This window comes from Octopus bimaculoides, chromosome 2 (genome assembly GCF_046866305.1).
Source record: "Octopus bimaculoides isolate indiv1 chromosome 2, ASM4686630v1, whole genome shotgun sequence".
NCBI classification, from domain to species: Eukaryota; Metazoa; Mollusca; class Cephalopoda; order Octopoda; family Octopodidae; genus Octopus; species Octopus bimaculoides.
In genome coordinates, this window is record NC_142929.1 from 133,777,022 (window position 1) to 133,797,021 (window position 20,000).

General features: G+C 37.2%; 1 protein-coding gene across 1 annotated transcript in view; it reads right to left on the minus strand.

Annotated features, from left to right (window-relative positions):
- Positions 1-20,000, minus strand: part of LOC106867967 (potassium voltage-gated channel subfamily KQT member 1) — a 251,801-nt gene that overhangs the window by 8,850 nt on the left and 222,951 nt on the right. The window contains exons 8-10 of the mRNA XM_089347720.1: positions 11,351-11,446; positions 6,161-6,419; positions 3,980-4,109 (exon numbers count right to left, since the gene is read on the minus strand). Of these exons, the coding sequence (XP_089203846.1) occupies positions 3,980-4,109; positions 6,161-6,419; positions 11,351-11,446 (485 nt within the window). The remainder of the gene's footprint in view (positions 1-3,979; positions 4,110-6,160; positions 6,420-11,350; positions 11,447-20,000) is intronic.

The following is a 20,000-nucleotide window of genomic DNA, read 5'->3' on the forward strand; positions in this document are numbered from 1 at the left end:
TAATAGAGAAGACCTATTGCTCAGTAACATTGTGTTTTTACTTTGAATAATTCCTGGTAGGTATTGAAATAACAAATAAAGATATAAAAGGAAATTTTACCAACCTGTCACTTTTCTCCCCACCCTTCACCTCTCTCTTTCCAGTCTTTCTTCTTCTCTCTTTCTCTTTCTCTGAGTGATTTTTTTTTCTTTTATCATACTAGCAACCTAATGATCTTTTCTTATCTTTGATCTTGGGAATTGGCATAAAGGTTATGTATCTGATCCAGTCAAATTCATGGCTGTCTGGTTCAACATTATAGAGTTCTGAATTTAATTCCAGCTTACTTCACATTTCCATTCAGTTTACATCATAAAAACAACTTCAGTATCATACAAAGGTTAATAACAATAACCACAACTCTACAGAATTTCAGCTTATTCCTGATCAAAAGAATTTTTTTTTTTTTTGAAAATATGACTCTTGTTTTAACATCTACTTCTCCAACACTTGCATGGGTTAGATGGAATATGCTGAGGCAGATTTTCTGCAGCTAAATGCTCCTCTTGTTGCCAACTCCCACCTGCTGTTTCCATTTCATAGCACATGCATGCACATACATACTTAAACACACACACATGTGTATGATGAATTCCTTTCACTTTACATCTACTTGATTAATTCACAAAGCTTTAGTCAGACTGGGCTAAAGAAAGAGACTCTTACCCAAGGTTCTACACAATGAGACTGAACCCCAAACCACCTGATTTAGAACTATAAGAATTGGATGAGATATGACGGCTCGGCCATCTCTCCCCAATTCTTATATTAATCATTAAATCCAGAAATACAACAACACGAGGGATAACGGTAACAACAGATCAATAATTTATTCTAGGTTGGTGTAGAGCCGTTTCGTTCCTGGGTGAACAGGCATGCTGCTAGAATACCAAGGAAGCTTCGACCACATGTCGGCGGCGAGCTGAGAGAGCACTGGGAGATACGTGTTGTCCATGCGTGCCCGGGTACTTCCGCTGATGGCAAGTCCCTTGCACATGCGCAATGGCACTTCCCAAGATGGCGGCCACATGCGCCACTACAGAACCAAGCTTCTTAACAACACAGCCATGCTGCATTTTATGAAAATATATCAGTGATTTATACAGGAACAAAGCCATTGTTTTGGCAGGAATGAACATAATTATTGGCTGTAAATTCAATACATTTGTGGTGTTGTTTCATCAAAAGAGAAAGTCAGTGCCATTATGACTTGAACCTAGAATGTCAATATAAGGAGTCTGTCTTAGTCGATATTGATTTTTATTTGCATCATTTATGTACAGGCCTGGGCAAAGTGTTTTCTGTGAAAAACTAGAAGTTTCCTGTGTATGCAAGTCTCTCCTCTCTATGCAATAGATGTTGCAAAAGAAAGAAAGCTGTTTTAGAGTCAAACACAGCTTGGCACCGGTGTCACAGCTACAATAAACAGGAGGATGCTGAAAACCTACCTCTGATGGACACTTGTTAAATTTTTAGTGAAGTCATTACTAACTCTCAACTTGTTAGTGTTATCTTGCCATTAATTTACAATAAGTTTTCTTAGCCACCATGAGACTGCAGAGTGTGATACTTTGTCAAAGATTTTTTTCCAGGCTAGTAAATACAGAGTAGCTTGCCCTTTGGTAAGAACTTCTCCAGTAGCTGTCTTGCTTGGAAAAGAGCATCGGTAGAACTTGTCCTAGTACAGACCTCCAAGTGTAACTCCTCTAAGTTAATTTTCTTGCTAACTATAACTCTCTGCTACTAATTAGTGAATCAGTTTGATCCTCTGTAGATACTTCTTTATAGAGCATCTTGCCTGTCTTTGTAGCAGTTTATGATAATAATGCTTTGCCAGCCCTTGAGAATAACCCATTCCTATACTGTCTGATTGACTATGCAAGTATCTACTGTGTGTCCTATTTTACCAAACATTTTAAACCATTTCAGTGACTATTTTTTATAGTCTAGCTGTGTCTTCATAACTTCAATGGTCAATTCAACCATTTAGCCACCAATTTCAATAAAAGATGTCTCATCATACAATCTCCTATTCCTTCTTCTCATCTAGAAATCTCTTACAGTAGCATTTTCATGCTTCTCAGTTTCATTAAGGGTGAGTGTGTTATTGTCTTTACAGCCACACTTTTCACCAATGCTGATTCAAACTGATATGTTGCTTTGCAATCTGGAATAGCTACACTGCTGACCTTTTATATCACAGAACATTGCCAAGTCTCTTACTTTATATTTCTTTCCTTAATAAGTACACCTGATATGTAGCTTCCTTTCTAGATGTCTGATATTGTCTCTTGCTCTCCACTCTCTTCCATTCTTTTCTGGCCTGTCTCTTAGCTTTTATGGTTCTATTTACAGCATCATTCCACCACTATATCACCTTACAGAACTTGATTTCTGTACAGATCCATAGCAATCATAATAAAAAATTATTTAAGGATTAGAATATGAAAATGGAAAACTTGACCCAAGCAAGTCTTCAGAATGTGCTCAGTTACAGATATTTCTTGCTTTCATCATCATCATCATCATCATCATCATCATCATCATCGTTTAACGTCCGCTTTCCATGCTAGCATGGGTTGGACGATTTGACTGAGGACTGGTGAACCAGATGGCTATACCAGGCTCCAATCTAATTTGGCAGAGTTTCTACAGCTGGATGCCCTTTCTAAAGCCAATGACTCCGAGAGTGTAGTGGGTGTTTTTACGTGCCACCGGCATGAAGGCCAGTCATATGTGTAAAACATTTCTTGTATGTATTTCAACTGAGAGGCTATCTCGTGTGTAGTCTGTAACTTCCCACACATTCACAAATACATCTACACACTTGCTCATATATGCACTCCTACTTGCAGGTACATGCACACACACACACACGTGCATGCATACCTGCATACACACACATGCATGCAAGCATATACACATGCACACATGCATGCGTGCACATGTGTGCACATGTGTGCACACGTACACACACACAGAGAAGAGTCTCATTTGCCTACATTAGTAAGATCAATGATCGAAAAGTTGATGATTTACATTTTAGCCAAAGTACTTTGGTGGAAAAACTACCTACATCTTGCTAAATCAATTCAGCTAAATGTAAATAGGTACTATGTACCTGTGCAGCACCCTTAAAAAAAGTAAAAGCAGTAGAATTCATAAAAGTTTTAGTCAGCCTTTGGTGGTAAGTTCAAGTATGAGCCTGAAGAAAGTTACAAAAAATGTAATTTCAAAACCCAGATTCTGGCTAGAACCCTCTTGCATCTTTATCAGACTGCAAAAGATTTCATCTGCTTGTAATGGTTGCTGTGCAACTGTCCATCCCATATTAAAACAAATCAAGTGAAAACACTCAGTGACATCCCTAACAGTCTGGCTACTTTTCCTTTAAGGCCCTTCTGACCAAAGAGCTGCCAATTTCAGTAGCTGGTCCCTCTGTTGGTTCTACTTTAGGTAGTTTCACTCTTTTCTATGCATTCTCCATGTTCAGCAACTTCAAACAGTAATATTTCCATCCACCATTTTTCCAGCTTCAGAGAGTGTAAGTAGTTTGTTATTATTATGGCCACATTTTCCCAATGTTATCCTAATTTATTTTGACACACTGCTTTGCAGTCCAGAACATTGATAAATGTTTTACTCTCTTTTTCTCTTCTTGATAATTGTATCTGACACCTAGTTTCTCTACTAACTAACTGAGATTATTTCTTTCTCATCACTTTTTCTCAGTTTTCCAGGCCTTTTTCTTAACTTTTATAGCTCTGTTTACCATATCATTCCATCACTATATCATCCATTTGCTCAGAACGTTGCTCTCTGCATAGATTTGTAATCATCATGACAAAAATTCTCTAAAGGTGATGAATATTTCACTTGAGTATAAAAGGTTTCACAACAATGATATGACATATTTGTATTTAAAATTTAAAAACTCACTCATAAGGTTTAGATACTCTGGAAGACTCTGTTTCATTATCACCATCATCCATTGAATTTTCACTATTCTCTGGTGGTATGCACATTTTGACTATGTTTTCTCTGCCACTGCCATATTTAGTTGGTGTTGCTGAAATTAAAACAAAACATAGTGTCCTTCTTGAAATAGTAACTTATATTCATTCCACAATCTGTAAATGATAAAACATTGAAATATCACAAGCAACAGAAATTCATTGATCAAAGTATTAATTTTATAAGAAAGGTTTAAGCTTTAAAAGGACAAGGCCTTAAAGATGCAGAAGCAACCATACATAATAGGTGCAGGAGTGGCTGTGTGGTAAGTAGCTTGCTAACCAGCCACATGGTTCTGGGTTCAGCCCCACTGCGTGGCACCTTGGGCAAGTGTCTTCTACTATAGTCTCTGGTCAACCAAAGCCTTGCGAGTGGATTTGGTAGATGGAAACTGAAAGAAGCCTGTCATATATATATATATATATATATATATATATCAATGAAAAATATTTCAATACAAATGTATTAATACAAATGTATCAATTTCCAGCAAAAAATAGCCCTATAAGGGTATATATATAAATTCATAAGAGTAGTACAACAAGGTACCGATATTTACTGGATATTTACGGCTTGGCGTTCGGGCGAGTATACTTGGCATTGATGTAGCAACATTTGAAATGTTGTCTAGGTGAATGCAGCTGATGAGGACTAATCAGATTTACGTTGTGAAACATATTTGAAAAGTCTGAAACCTGGGTACTGCATTATCCTTAATCTGGGTTGTTCATTTTCTAATGTTCTTCCTAAGGTAAGACAAGTTTTTCATGTTTTGTTGCACACACACATTTTTGCCAGTATATACGCAGTGAAGCTATACAATAGCGTCATATTTATATCGATTGCTATTGTCCAGTAAATATCGGTACTCTTATGAATATATATATATATATATATATATGTATGTATGTGTGCGTATATGTTTGTGTGTGCCCCCCCCCCCTCCAATCACTTGACAACCGATGTTGGTGTATTTACATCCCAGTGACATCCCTAACAGTCTGGCTACTTTTCCTTTAAGGCCCTTCTGACCAAAGAGCTGCCAATTTCAGTAGCTGGTCCCTCTGCAAAAGAGACTGATAGAATAAATACTAGGCTTAAAAAGAATAAGTCCTGGGGTTGAGTTGCTTGACTAAAGGTGGTGCTCCAGCATGGCTGCGGTCAAATGACTGAAACAAGTAAAAGAATACTGATTTGACATGTGATATAAATGAATGACTCAGACCAGATGGAAATATTCTTGAATTATTAGAAAATAGTCCAGGAGGTGAAGCAGAAGACAAGATTCCATGGAAAAAAGCAATTAAGAAAACCTTCAAAGCAAAAGACACCATAGAACAGAAATACCTGGACAGATGTTGTATTGCAGCCTCTTTTCACACCTCATTATCTATAAAACCCATCATTCTCAAATCTATTTAAAAAACTAAGAAATGCAACCTGAATTTTTTCCAGAACCACTCAGAGGACATCATTAATCATTAGAATCACTGGTTACCCACAGCTAAGATCATTCCAAGGACTTTCTGTTCCATCTGCTTTTAATGACAACAAATTACCACACTTCAACATACATAGCTTTAATAGAAGTGGCATCCTGGAGTTATCATTGATAAAAATAATGCAGCTGCATGACTGCATTGGTTTAATATTTATATCTTTTACTCCATTCAGTCATTGGACTGTGGTCATGTTGAGGCACTACCTTCTTTATTATAGTAAATTAACTCAATTCTAGTATTCATTTTATTGATTAATACTGGCAAAATCATTAGCATATTGGACAAATTATTTAGCAGCATTTCTTCTAACTCTTTATGTTCTGAGTTCAAATACCACCAAAGTCAACTTTGTCTCCCATTCTTTTAAAGTCAATAAGATAAAGGACCAGTCAAGCACTGGGGTCGATATGCTAGACGTGCTCCACTAAAATTGCTGGCCTGAAGGTTGAACAGCAAAGACAACAAAGGAAGGATTTGAACTCAGGATGAGAGACATAAATGAAGTGACTCACCCAAAGTATTTTGTCTACCATTCTGCCAAGTTTGATATCAACCCTTCTTACTAATATCAATTAAGATTAATGATGTCTCAAAGTCTACTTACTTGGTTTATTTGTAGTTTCAAACAACCCTGGAAGAGAAGAACAGCTATCCTCTCTGTCTAGTATACTGTTGTTTGTGTTGATAGGTCGGTGAAGTGTCCGCTTCTTTAATAGACTAGTACGGCGTCCAACTCGGAAGAAATTCGAAGCATTGGAATTTATTTGACATGATTGGCTAAATCTTTGACTGTCTTGCATATGCATCCTCCACGTAGCTGTTGAATTGACTGATGGTTCTGCAGACTGACATCTCCATAGGCACTGCACAATGGTAAATATGATTTAGATAATGGCAAGCATCTTGGGAAAAGAGGCAAAACAAAAAGAAGAATGATGATGTTATTGCAAGCATGAATGTAGCAATAATAACGATAATGGCTATGTGTAAGTGGTGATGCTGCTGATGATGATGACAACAATGTCAATAATGAAGATGAATTCAATTTTGCTGAAAGCAAAATGACAACATAAACACAAAATATTCAACTGTATACGAATACAGATTAATGCATACATTTTCCAGAATGACAAAAATATCTGCCTGAGTTCTTGAATGCACTTTAACCTCAATGATTACAATAATTTGGACATATATATTTCATATACATACATACATACATACATATATATGTATGTGTGTGTGTGTATATATATATATATATATATATATATATATATATATATCATCATCATCATCATCATCATCATCGTTTAACGTCCGCTTTCCATGCTAGCATGGGTTGGACGATTTGACTGAGGACTGGTGAAACCGGATGGCAACACCAGGCTCCAATCTAATTTGGCAGAGTTTCTACAGCTGAATGCCCTTCCTAACACCAACCACTCAGAGAGTGTAGTGGGTGCTTTTACGTGTCACCCGCACGAGGGCCAGTCAGGCGGTACTGGCAACGGCCACGCTCAAAATGGTGTCTTTTATGTGCCACCCGCACAAGAGCCAGTCCAGGGGCACTGGCAACGATCTCACTTGGCTTGCCGGGTCTTCTCACGCACAGCACATTTCCAAAGGTCTCGGTCAGTAGTCATCGCCTCGGTGAAGCCCAATGTTCGAAGGTCTTGCCTCACCACCTCAGCCCAGGTCTTCCTGGGCCTACCTCTTCCACGGGTTCCCTCAACTGTTAGGATGTGGCACTTTTTCACGCAGCTATCCTCATCCATTCTCACCACATGTCCATACCAGCGCAATCGTCTCTCTTGCACACCACAACTGATGCTTCTTATGTTCAACTTTTCTCTCAAGATACTTACACTCTGACGGGTATGCACATTGACATTACACATCCAGCGGAGCATACTGGCTTCATTCCTTGCGAGCTTACGTATGTCCTCAGCAGTCACAGCCCATGTTTCACTGCCATGTAGCATGGCTGTTCGTACACATGCATCATACAGTCTGCCTTTTACTCTGAGTTAGAGTCCCTTTGTCGCCAGCAGGGGTAAGAGCTCTCTAGACTTTGCCCAAGCTATTCTTATTCTAGCAGTTACACTTTCAGCGCACCCACCCCCACTAATATCTTGGTCACCCAGATAGCGGAAGCTATTGACTACCTCTAGTTTTTCTCCCTGGAATGAGATAAAAGTTGTTTCCTGTTTGTTTACAGTGTTTATTGCACCTGAACATCTGCCACATACAAAAACTAACTTTGTAGTTAATCTGCCTTTGATATTGCTGCACCTCTTACGTGTCCATAGCTTGCACCGGGTACATCTTATAGAGTTATTACCTACTCCCTTTCTACATACTGAGCAGGGCCATCTACCTGAAGGGGTTTGTGTTTTATCTACCTTCCTACTTATTAGGATTTGGGTTTTAGCTAGGTTGACTCTAAGGCCCTTCGATTCTAGTCCTTGCTTCCACACCTGAAACTTCTCCTCTAGTTCTGATAGTGACTCCGCAATTAGTGCAAAGTCATCAGCATAGAGGAGCTCCCAGGGGCAACCTGTCTTGAATTCCTCTGTGATCGCCTGGAGGACTATGATAAATAGGAGGGGGCTGAGGATGGAACCTTGGTGGACCCCTACCTTTACCCGGAATTCATTACTGTACTCATTTCCAACCCTCACCTTACTGGCAGCATCTCGGTACATGGCTCGCACAGCTCTCACTAACCATTCTTCTATCCCAAGTTTCCTCATTGACCACCAGATAAGGGATCGGGGGACCCTGTCAAAGGCTTTCTCCATGTCAACGAAGGCCAGGTACAGAGGTTTATCCTTGGCTAGGTATTTCTCCTGCTGCTGTCTCACTAGAAATATGGCATCAGTGGTGCTTTTACCTGGCACAAACCCAAACTGCATCTCATCTAAATTGATTCGCTCCCTAATTAGTTGGGCTATGACCCTCTCCGTAACTTTCATAACCTGATCTAACAGCTTGATGCCTCTGTAATTATTTTTATCTAAAGCGTCACCTTTACCTTTGTAGCAGTTGACTATGGTGCTGCTACACCAGTCATTGGGTATGACTCCTTCATGTATCACCTGGTTCATAATACGGGTGACTAGGCTGTAGCCAACACTGCCAGATATTTTGAACATCTCTGCAGTGATTCCTGATGGGCCGGGGCTTTCCCTGTCTTCATACTCTTAATTGCTTTATCTACCCTGGTACTGTCAACTCGGATAGCTGGTCCCTTTGTTGGGTCAACATACGGCAAGCTCTCTTTCTGCCATTCATTCTCTTTATTAAGCAATCTATCGTAGTGGCATCTCCAGACCTCTTTCTTTGCAGCCTCATTTAGTGCAAGTGTACCATCATCCATGCGAACACATTTCTCTCCTACGACATCACTATTTTCTCTCCTACACTGTCTTGCAACACGAAATACCTCGAGTCTTTGGTCCTCACGGCGCAGAACATTGGCAAATCTTTTCTTATCTGCTTCCCCTCTGGCTAAATAAACCTGTCACCTAGCTTCCCTTTTGGCAGATTGGTACAATTCCCTGCTACCACTGTTCTTCCAGTCCTTCCAAGCCTGTTTCTTTTGTCTAATAGCCCCGTCTACCTCCTTGCTCCACCACCACGTTACTCTGGGTCGAGAGGAGACTTTACACCAGCCACAGATCTGGTCGGTGGCTCTCAACAGGTTGTCCCGCAGAAATCTCCAATTGTCTTCCACATTGTATGATGCTATATCCCCTTCTATTTCGTCAAATGCTTCAAGTAACTTGTCTCTAAGTCACTGTCCATTTTCAGGGTCTTTAAACTTCCATACCCTTCTCCTCCAAGCCGGTCTACTTCTGGGCAACCATATTGCCTTGATCTCGAAGTCGCTGACTACTAATCTGTGTTGGGGTGTACATTCTTCGCTAGGGAGGGTTTTGGCATTTATAAGCCTCCCTCTTTCTCTATTTCTGGCGAGGATATATATATATATATATATATATATATATATATACACATGTACACACACACACAGACATATATATATATATACATACACACATACATATGTCTAAAATATAGAGTAGAGTAAATTGAAAATGCAAAGTGTTTAGGCAGTCTGACTGCCTAAACTTTGCGTTTTCAGTTTTCTCTACTCTATATTTTTTCACCTTGGCTCTCTATGAACACTCCGTAAACAATGTTTTTCATTTATTTATTGTATTAACACGTATTTTTATATGCATATTTATTTCTATTTTTTATTAATTATCATGTAGTAAGATACGTACATTGATTTTTATTTTTATTCTAGACCTGATGAGTGACTATATTTTTAAATAGAATTAAATTTCGATCGATTTATTTTTGAATTGAATTGATTTTATCTATTTTAATATAGCCATGAAACACGCGTAGTCAACTTATTGCTATTTACCTTTCATGCTTTATCAATTCACTACTATTTACTTTCTATGCTTTATCGAATTCTTAGATTAGTATTTTTATAGTGTATTTTTTCTGGATGGTGTCATTGGGGTCTTTCATTATCTGAATTATATAATGGTGGTTCTTCTCTAAATTATATATATATATATATATATATATATATATGCACATTAAAAACTCTTTGTAATCATCATTTTATGTCTGCTTTTCGAAGCTGATGATATGGGTTAGATGAATTGTTGTGATCCAAGTCAAATCTTATTTGGACTTACTACTTTTCTGGAGAGAGTTCCAATCACATCTTGCACACACATTACATTTTGACATGAGTGATTCTCTTCCTACTGCTAACCACTCATTGGAGTGTACTGGGTGTATTTTTATCACGACACATATCAACACTTCCCGGGTTCCGTCCCATTGCGTGGCACCTTGGGCAAGTATCTTCTACTATAGCCTCAGGCCGACCAAAGCCTTGTGTGTGGATTTGGTAGATGGAAACTGAAAGAAGCCCGTCGTATATATGTAACTTGAAATGCCCGCCTCTTTTATGGATATATAGGGATGAACAATCGTCTATGTACTGTGCTGAATACAGGGTATGTCGATTTTTGTTTACTTTTATGTGTCTTGACCATACGTGTACTGATGAATAAAAGATGCAGTTTACTGCATAGTTTGCTGCATTAATTATGAAACCATTGGTTTACCGTTAAGTTAAAAGTTTTTAGGAGGTTAGCTATGAAAGTTGCATTCCCTCGCAATCGGTAAAAATGTGCTTATTTTAGTAGTTTTGACTTATGGAGTCCCTCTAAGCGTGAGGCATTATTGTATAGTAATGCCCTTATATAGATTTTATATATATATATATATATATATATATATATATATATATATATATATATATACCTCATTATAAGATGCATAGGGTATATAGCTAGCTTTATATTTAATTTCCTTCATACAATGGTGGTACAAAATATGTTCACATATATAGACACACAAGTTAGAAAGGGAACATTACCTCATGGTGATAGTGATTATGATACACAGCAACAACGATGATGATGATGATTTCTGGTCAAATCACATCAGCTTAGCAACAATCCTTTGAGTATTCAATGAATGTGTGCAATATAGAAAGCAAAACCCTATTGTGAAGACAGTATGTCTCATAATAAGGACATGAAAGCCACAACTGGAATCTTAATCATGACTGTTCCTTTTGTTCTCTTGAGATGATTAGTTTTTCCAATTAGAATGACTTGTTTGTTAATAAAAGTATTGAAATAGTAAAGAATAAACTGTTATAGAAACTGAAGTATATCAAATCCATGGTTACCTGTATTAAATTGGCTGCTGTTGGTATTTGACGATTAAAATGTTTTTGGCGCTGTTTCTGCTGAACCTTCAAAGCAAATCCTGAACCGAGAATCCCCTACAGAGAAATCAAATGTTACATATGGATATACAATACATATATGATAAACTCACACACACAAATACACACACACACACACACACAAAAACACACACATAAACATACATTTATGTGTGTGTGTATATATATATGTATGTATATATGTGTGTGTGTGTGTATATATATATATATATATATATATATATACACACACACACACACACACACATACTTGTATACATAGGTATATATATGTATATATATACTTTATTATAAGATACATAGGGTATAAAATTAGTCTCAGCAAGTTATTTTTCATGAAAACAATGTAAAAAAATCCATATAGATTATAAATTATTTAAGACTGAGACAAAAGTCCATAAAAGGGAAAAAATAATTGTGTGTGTATGCATGTGCATGTAAATATGTATATACATAAATACATACATACATATATGTATATATAGATAGATATGTGTGTGTGTGTGCGTGTGTGTGTGTGTGTTTACATGTATATTGGGTCATCCCATAAATAATGCGGTTTTTTTCAATTGCATGAATTAAAAGTCAGAGGAGAATGGGATAAACTACCTGCATCAACTTGCTATAAAAGCAGGCAGTAATTTTACCCTGTACTTACTTATTCTTAGTACAAATTTTGAAGAGTGCAGTCTGATTTTAACAGTTATTTTTTCAAAGCTATAATGGAAGTGACAAAGGAGCATATTCAGCAACACAGGGCTATAGTAGAAACTGAAAGAAATCCTTCGTGCGTGTGTGTGTATGTGTGTGTGTGTGTGTGTGTGTGTGTGTGTGTGTGTGTGTGTGTATGTGTGTGTTATGTATGCATACCACTGCCGCCGCCGCCGCCGCCACCACCACCACCACCATAATCATCATCATCATCATTTAACATCTGTTTTGCCTGCTGACAGGGTTTAGATGGTTTGATAGGAACTGGTAAGTCAGAAAGCTGCACCAAGCTCCAGTCTGATTTGGCTTGGTTTCTACAGCTGAATGCCCCTCCTAATACCAACCACTCCACAGAGTGCAACAGGGGCCCCTTAGATGCCACCTGTATGGGTGACTTTAATTTGTCACCATCATGGGCGTCTTTCACATGTCATTGACATGAGTGCCTTTTATGTATCACAGGCTCAGGGGCCAAGTATATGTTTGTATGCATGTTTGTGTCCTCTCATCTTGATATTGCATCGTCATCGTCGTCGTCATTTAACGTCCACTTTCCATGCTAGCATGGGTTGGACGATTTGACTGGGGATCGGCGAACCAGATGGCTACACCAGACTCCAATCTGATCTGGCATGGTTTCTACACCTGGATGCCCTTCCTAACGCCAACCACTCAGAGAGTGTTGTGGGTGCTTTTTACATGCCACCGGCACGAGGGCCAGTCCGGCTTTTGTGATAGTTGTATTTGAGTGTCACCATCATACAAGTGATTTCCTTCTTTTCTGATCTTCCATGAAAACATATCCTGTCATAGGGAAATATCACTTTAGTTGGAAACAGTTGAAAGTTAGCAACAGTAACAGTATCAAACCATAAAAAATCCGCTGCAAAAGATTTTGTCTGACCAATGCAAGCATGGGAAGTGGATATTAAAGTTATGATGGTAATGATAAGGATGATGATGATGATGATGGTGATGATGAAATACAATTTCAAAAATATCAGAGGACATGAGACTTATGTAACCTAGACATTTTCCTAAGTGTCATAAGTATTATAGGATATTTAACAGCAGCATACAGGAAGTTAGCTTTTTTTGTTCAGAGAACTTCACTTCACTGGTTAACCAATGTGAAGTGAAAAGACTTGCTGAAGCCAATGAAAATAAAACCAACTATAAATGTAATGGTGTAAGCTGAACAATTGTCTCTCTAACAGCATTTCCTTGATCAAAGGAGTAGTATATATAAAGAGCTAAAGTCCTAAGAGATGATAGCTCTACATACAAAACTTACACCATAACAACAAAAAATGGCTTTAGAAGAGATTTACTAGCACAAAATTTCTTTTTACTCTATTCAAATAAGTTTCTCAACTGAAAAAAGCTGGTTTGGCTCCTTTCATAATCCATTGGTCAATCATAGAAACATGGGTCCTACTATCATTCTATGAAATACTTGTTATGTATAAGTGGGAAGTATTTTGTCCTATTTCATAAGTGGGAAGTATTTTGGGTAAATTTTCAGATTAACACATGCACGATTTTCACTAGTGTGTTAGGGTTTTAGGGTCAGGGTTAGGGTTTTAGGGTTAGGGTTAGGGTTAGGGTTAGGGTTAGGGTTTAAGGTTAGGGTTAGGGTTAAGGTTACAGTTAGGGTTAAGAACGGAATTCCTTAACCCTAACCCTAAAACCGTAACCGTAACCGTAACCGTAACCCTAACCCTAACTTGTTTTCTGGATATCTAAACCTTAACCCTAAAACTAACCCTAAAACCCTAACCCTAACACTTTAGTGAAAAGTGTACGGGTGTTAATCTGAAAATTGACTGTATTTTGTCCTTTTTTCATACAAATCAGTTTTAAACTAAAAATCTGAATTACCTAAATGCCAGTGCCACCTGACCGGCTCCTCTTTGCCGGTGGCACGTAAAAAGCACCATACAAACATGATCAATACCAGTGCTCCCCAACTGGCTCCTGTTTGTTTCATAAATTTTTGTTTCATAAATTCTTGGTTTCTAAAATGGTTTTTGCTTGAAACTTGTTCTCTTTACTTCAGATGTTATAACTATATTATACTTTAACTCTATGTAACCCTGTTCCAATGCAACATGATTCTGTTTTATTTAACTTCATTTTATTAAATTTTAATGCTTTTACTGTTTTTTTCATCAACTGCCAATTGTATGAGCCAACAGTGTTAATTAATTCTAAATGACATAATTCCCGGTCCAATCAGTTCTGAATGTCTATTTGATAATTTACCAAATAATTATTCCTGATTTGTAAATAAATATTCATAAACCAATGTATTGTTCCCAAATTTTCCTTCTATCTGGCAATCTGTCACATGAAATTCAATAAAACACTACATACATCCACACACACATTTATGTATGTATGTATGTATGTATGTATGTATGTATGTATGTATGTATGTAATATTTTAATTAGATAGTTGAAAATGTAAATTTATTTTCTTTGTAAACAAGTTAATGACGGTAAAATTCAGAAATAACAACATTGTGCTGTTTGTTAAAGATCTAAATTCTTCAGACTGTATTCTACAAACTCTTTTACAGCATTATTAAAATTCGAGCATGTTTATATAGTTAATTACATTTAATGTAATTAAATATATTCAATTTAATTAAATTTACTTAATGTAATATTCTCTCTACAGACTATATTTTTATCATCCTAGCCATTGTTATCTTCTCTTGTATAATATGAGTAGCAATGTGGCTCCTCTCTTGCAAGAAACTGGTTCTGTTCTTGCCTCTTCTCTCTCATTTTACCTCCTCATCCTTTACCATAAAACTGCCTCTTTCTCTCTACTATAGCCCAATTCAATTGATGGGAAGCTATGTCTGGCAGGTTGCATGGTGATTTTATTAATGCTGTACTATGTAAAAATAACAAACTGTAAAAATACCAACCGTAAAAAGGTTGACATTAGTAAGAGTATCCAGTCAAGACCTCTGCTAAAGCAGACATTGGAATACGATGCAGTCCTCTTACACCAGCCACCCTATGCCAGCATGGAACATGATCATTAAACGATGATGATGATGATGAGGAGGAGGAGGAGGAGGAGGAGCAGGAGGAGGATTCTCTATGCTGTGTTGTACTTTTTAAGCTTCTTTCACAACATTCACAAATATCAGTTCAAAACAGAAAACTGATAAATTCAACTGTCAGTTTTTATGATCATAGACACGTCTGTAAAAGTTTTTTCAAATAACTATTTTATGACTCCTGAACACGTATATATATATACATATATATATATTCTCTCTCTTTTCATAGTTCAGAAACCATTTTTGTAACAAGTGTAAAATTGTTAAGATATATTTTCATATATTCAATTAAAATCAACTGGTATCATGTTGTATCATGTTTTCTGGATGTATATGTGTATATGTGTGTGTGTGATCTTCATCATCATCATTGTTTAACATCTGTTTTCAATGCTGGCATGTGTTGGACGGTTTGACTGAGGACTGGTGAGCCAGTTGGCTGCACCAGGCTCCAATCTGATTTGGCAGAGTTTCTACAGCTGGATGCCCTTCCTAACGCCAACCACTCTGAGAGTGTAGTGGGTGCTTTTATGTGCTACTGGCACGAGGGCTAGTCAGGTGGTACTAGCAATGGCCACGCTCAAAATGGTGTTTTTTACATACCACCTGCACAAGAGACAGTCCAGCAGCACTGGCAACGACCTCGCTCGAATGTGGATTACATAGATTTAATAAAGTGCATGAAAGATGAGTAGTACCTGTGTTTACAAGAATAAATTACATCAGAGAATCTATTAAGTAATGAGGAGTTATGAAGGTGAAGAATGGCTAATGATTCTTTTAGGCATAACTTACATTTGCCAGTGTTTGCATTGTATGAGGGAGCCTCACTTACAATGGACCAGGATAAGGTGTATGGAATATTTTGAGATTTAAGATTGTGTAAATAAGTTGCTAAGGAGGTTGATAATTTAGAACTTGGATTGGAGAAAGAGTTAATGTGTGCACAGTAGTGGCACTTGAAATCTACCATGTCGCTGATATATATCCTTACTTGGTGAGAGTGTGGTGTTATAACACAGTATTTGTAGATTACATTTTTGCATAGACAGGAGCCTCCAAGAGGGCATAGCTGAGAAACCTGACAACTGCAAGTTTTCCTACCTGCTATGTGGTTGGAATTTATTGCTAGTGAAGTTGAGCTCTATTGGTTCATTGTTAGTGGGGGGTGGGGGAGAGTCTGAAGTGCAATCTGTATCAATACTGGATTAGGAAGTGGTATTACAGCTAGTATTTGTTGTTGCAGAGGTAGAATTGTGGGATGATGGCTTGGATCTGGTATTATTTAACAGAGTGGGGTTACTAAGAGTTGTTATTGTTAATATGTGGGTTAATTTGTGGTGCAGTGTGAGAGTTTAGGTATTCTGAGGACTGGTGTTGGAGTTTGCATTTGTTTGAGTTGGCAATTATGGATCCCAAATTAAGTGTGGTGAAGTAGGAGATTTTCACAGATGATTTGTCAAAAATGGGATGGTATTTATGCTGTGGTAGAAAATTAGATTTTAGGATTTTAAAGAAGAGTTTAGGTAGAGATTTAACTTGGAGAGAGAAAGGTAGTGTGAACCACAAGGTTTCCCACTTCCTGGCCTTAGAATGTTTAGAGTGTGTGGTTGTAATGGGTTGATCAGGAGCAGGAGGGAGGCTTGTAGTTGTTTTAGGCTCGGGGTAGCCAGTGGGGCAGCTGAGTGCGATGTGTAAGGTTTTTTTTTTTTTGAGAGTTGTTGGATTGATGTAGAGTGGAAGTATTGTCCATAGGTTCAGGGTTAGTATTGGGAAAAAGATGTGCTGTGTTAGTTTTAAGCTTAGTGTTAATGATATAATAGACCTCTTCATGGAAGCCACTTATCTGGAGGGCCTCTGCTCAAGTTTAAACCTCTTGAGCCCTATGAAGTGTATTCTATATGGAGAATATCTGTCTCTCATCTATAAACCAAATATACATATATATATATATATATATATATATATATATATATATATATATAGTGCCCCTGGACTGGCCTCTGTGCAGGTGGCATTGAAAAACACCATTCAAGCGCATGGCCGTTACCAGTACTGCCTGACTGGCCCTTGTGCTGGTGGCATGTAAAAGCACCCACTACACTCTCGGAGTGGTTGACGTTAGGAAGGGCATCCAGCTGTAGAAACTCTGCCAAATCAGACTGGAGCCTGGTGCAGCCAACTGGCTCACCAGTCCTCAGTCAAACCGTCCAACCCATGCCAGCATTGAAAGCAGGTGTTAAACAATGATGATGATGATCAAATCGTCCAACCCATGCTAGCATGTAAAGCGGATGTTAAACGATGATGATGATGATGATGATGATGATGATGATGATGATGATGATGATGATGTTGATGATGATGATATATATATATATATGGAGACAGAGACAGACAGACTGAAGGATAGAAATTCCATAACTGTTTTGAAAAGAATTTCTGAATCCCAGCCCAATACAATAAAAGAATCTGTTTAGTGGTGACAGTGTGGTTTATTTGGCTATTGTTGTGGACATCAGCTGCAGTATAACTAAAGTTGTATACCAAGTCATCTTTTGAATAACAAAATATTTTAGTATTTCAGAAGAGATATTTTCACAATGTCAATACAATACCCAGAAAACATGACATAGCATTTGAAATATCATGTTGAATTTAATTCAATATATAAAAGTATATTTAAACAAATATTAGATTTCCTGCCAAAATGTTTCTGAAATATGAATAGAGAGAGAATATATATTCAGGAGTTATAGTTATCTCAACAATTTCTGCAGAAATATCTGTGATAAAACTGATGTCAGAGGATGTTGAGAAAAAGTTTAAAAAGTACAAGATTGCATAGAGAATATTACATTAAACTGTTAATTAAATTAAATATAATTAATTACATTTAATACAATTGACTATGTGAACAAACTCAAATTTTGATATTACTGTAAAAGAGTTTGTAAACTATATTCTAAAGAAATGAGATATTTAGCATATAGTACAATGTTGCTATTTCTAAATTAAGCCGTAATTAATTATATACAAAGAAAATGAAATTTACATTTTCAAATATTTAATTAAAATACGTTACAAAAATAATAATGGTGAAATTAACTAAAGAGTTCTAAAATAATTGTAATTGTTTAGTTGATCTGAATTAGGTGGAACAAATTAACTTTCTATTATAGGTGCAGCTATGATTGTTGGGTTAAGAGGATCACTTCACAACCACAAAGATTCCTGTTCATCCTACTACATTGATACCATGGGCAACTGTTTTCTGGTATATGTTCAAGTTAAACAATTTCTTGTGAGTAAAATTTCAATTAGTAACAATTGCACAGAAGCCTGGCTTGCTCCAGTCCACTCAGCTGGCAAAATGAGTAACGCTGCAATGGACTGGCATCCCGTCCAGCTGGGGAACACATACGCCATTGAAACCGGGAAACCAGCCTGGCTAGGCTTTAAAAAGGGCACAAATATATATACACATATGGATATATATATTACGTGCATGTGTGTGTTTGTGTATATATAGTGAAAAATATAAAAAGAAAGGAAATGCACAGAAATTTTATGTTGAATGAAATATATATATATGTATAATTCTATGAAATGGAATATTTGCATAGTCAACTTGTTTCGCTTGTGCTGATCATAACTAAGACATTAGTGATGATGTTACAATTTCGTGCTATCATAAAAAATGTTCATTCCATGTTAGTAGAAGGAAGGATATTTTATAAATGAATCAAGAAGCAACTATATATATATATATATATATATATATATATATATATATACACATACATACATACATACATACATACATACATATATATTGTCCAACCTAAAATTTCTGTGCATTTTCCTGTTTATATTGTTTACTACAATTTATCAAGTGGAAATTTTTTTCCAAAACTTTTTCACTACATATATATATATATTTACATGATTGAACGCAGCGTCTCACAAAAATTGTAAGTAGTTTTCGTAAACTTATCCTCCGACGCTACTCTATCTCTTTCTCTTTCTCTTTCCTTTCTCCCCCCCTCGTTCTTCCTCTATACTACTACGTATCTCGCCTTACCCCTCTTGTTCTTCCTCTGTTACTACTACGTATCTCTTTTTTCCCCCTCGTATTTCCTCTTTTTCTTTTTTCCTCTCGTTGCTCACCATTCTTCTACTTCCTCCCTTTCTTTCTCCCTCTACCACTCTCTCTCTTCCCTTTACACCGGCATGGTCACATGCTTCCGGTCAATAATCCTTTCCTTCCTTGGCTTTCGCCAAGTAACACACGCCACCACTTTGTCTCTCTCGGTTCCGGGCCTCATCGCGTTCATACACACATAATTTTTCTCGTCTGGCCGTAAAGCCTTTTCTGTTTGTTTTCCTGTCTTGTTTTTTGTCTGCCACTACATTCCTCCATGGCTAGATTTAATTTGCGTATACAGATTTAATCTGCGATCCATGGGACGAGCCGTTTTAACGTTGCGTCCTGCCCGAAGCTCGTCGAAACGCCGGTGTTAAAACGTGGGTAGCTGATGAAGTAGAATGTTCTCTATGTGGCTCGTGTGTTCTCGTCTACGTTTGTTTGTAATGTCCTGTACCCAGATATGCACCTATACATACAGGTGGATGTCGGTATGCACATACCTGTACGTATATATGCATATACTCATTTACTTTTATATATATATATATATATATATATATATATATATATATATATATATATATACACGTGTGTGTGTGTGTGTGTGTGTATTTGTCTGTCTGTGTCTGTGTGTGTGTACATGCACACA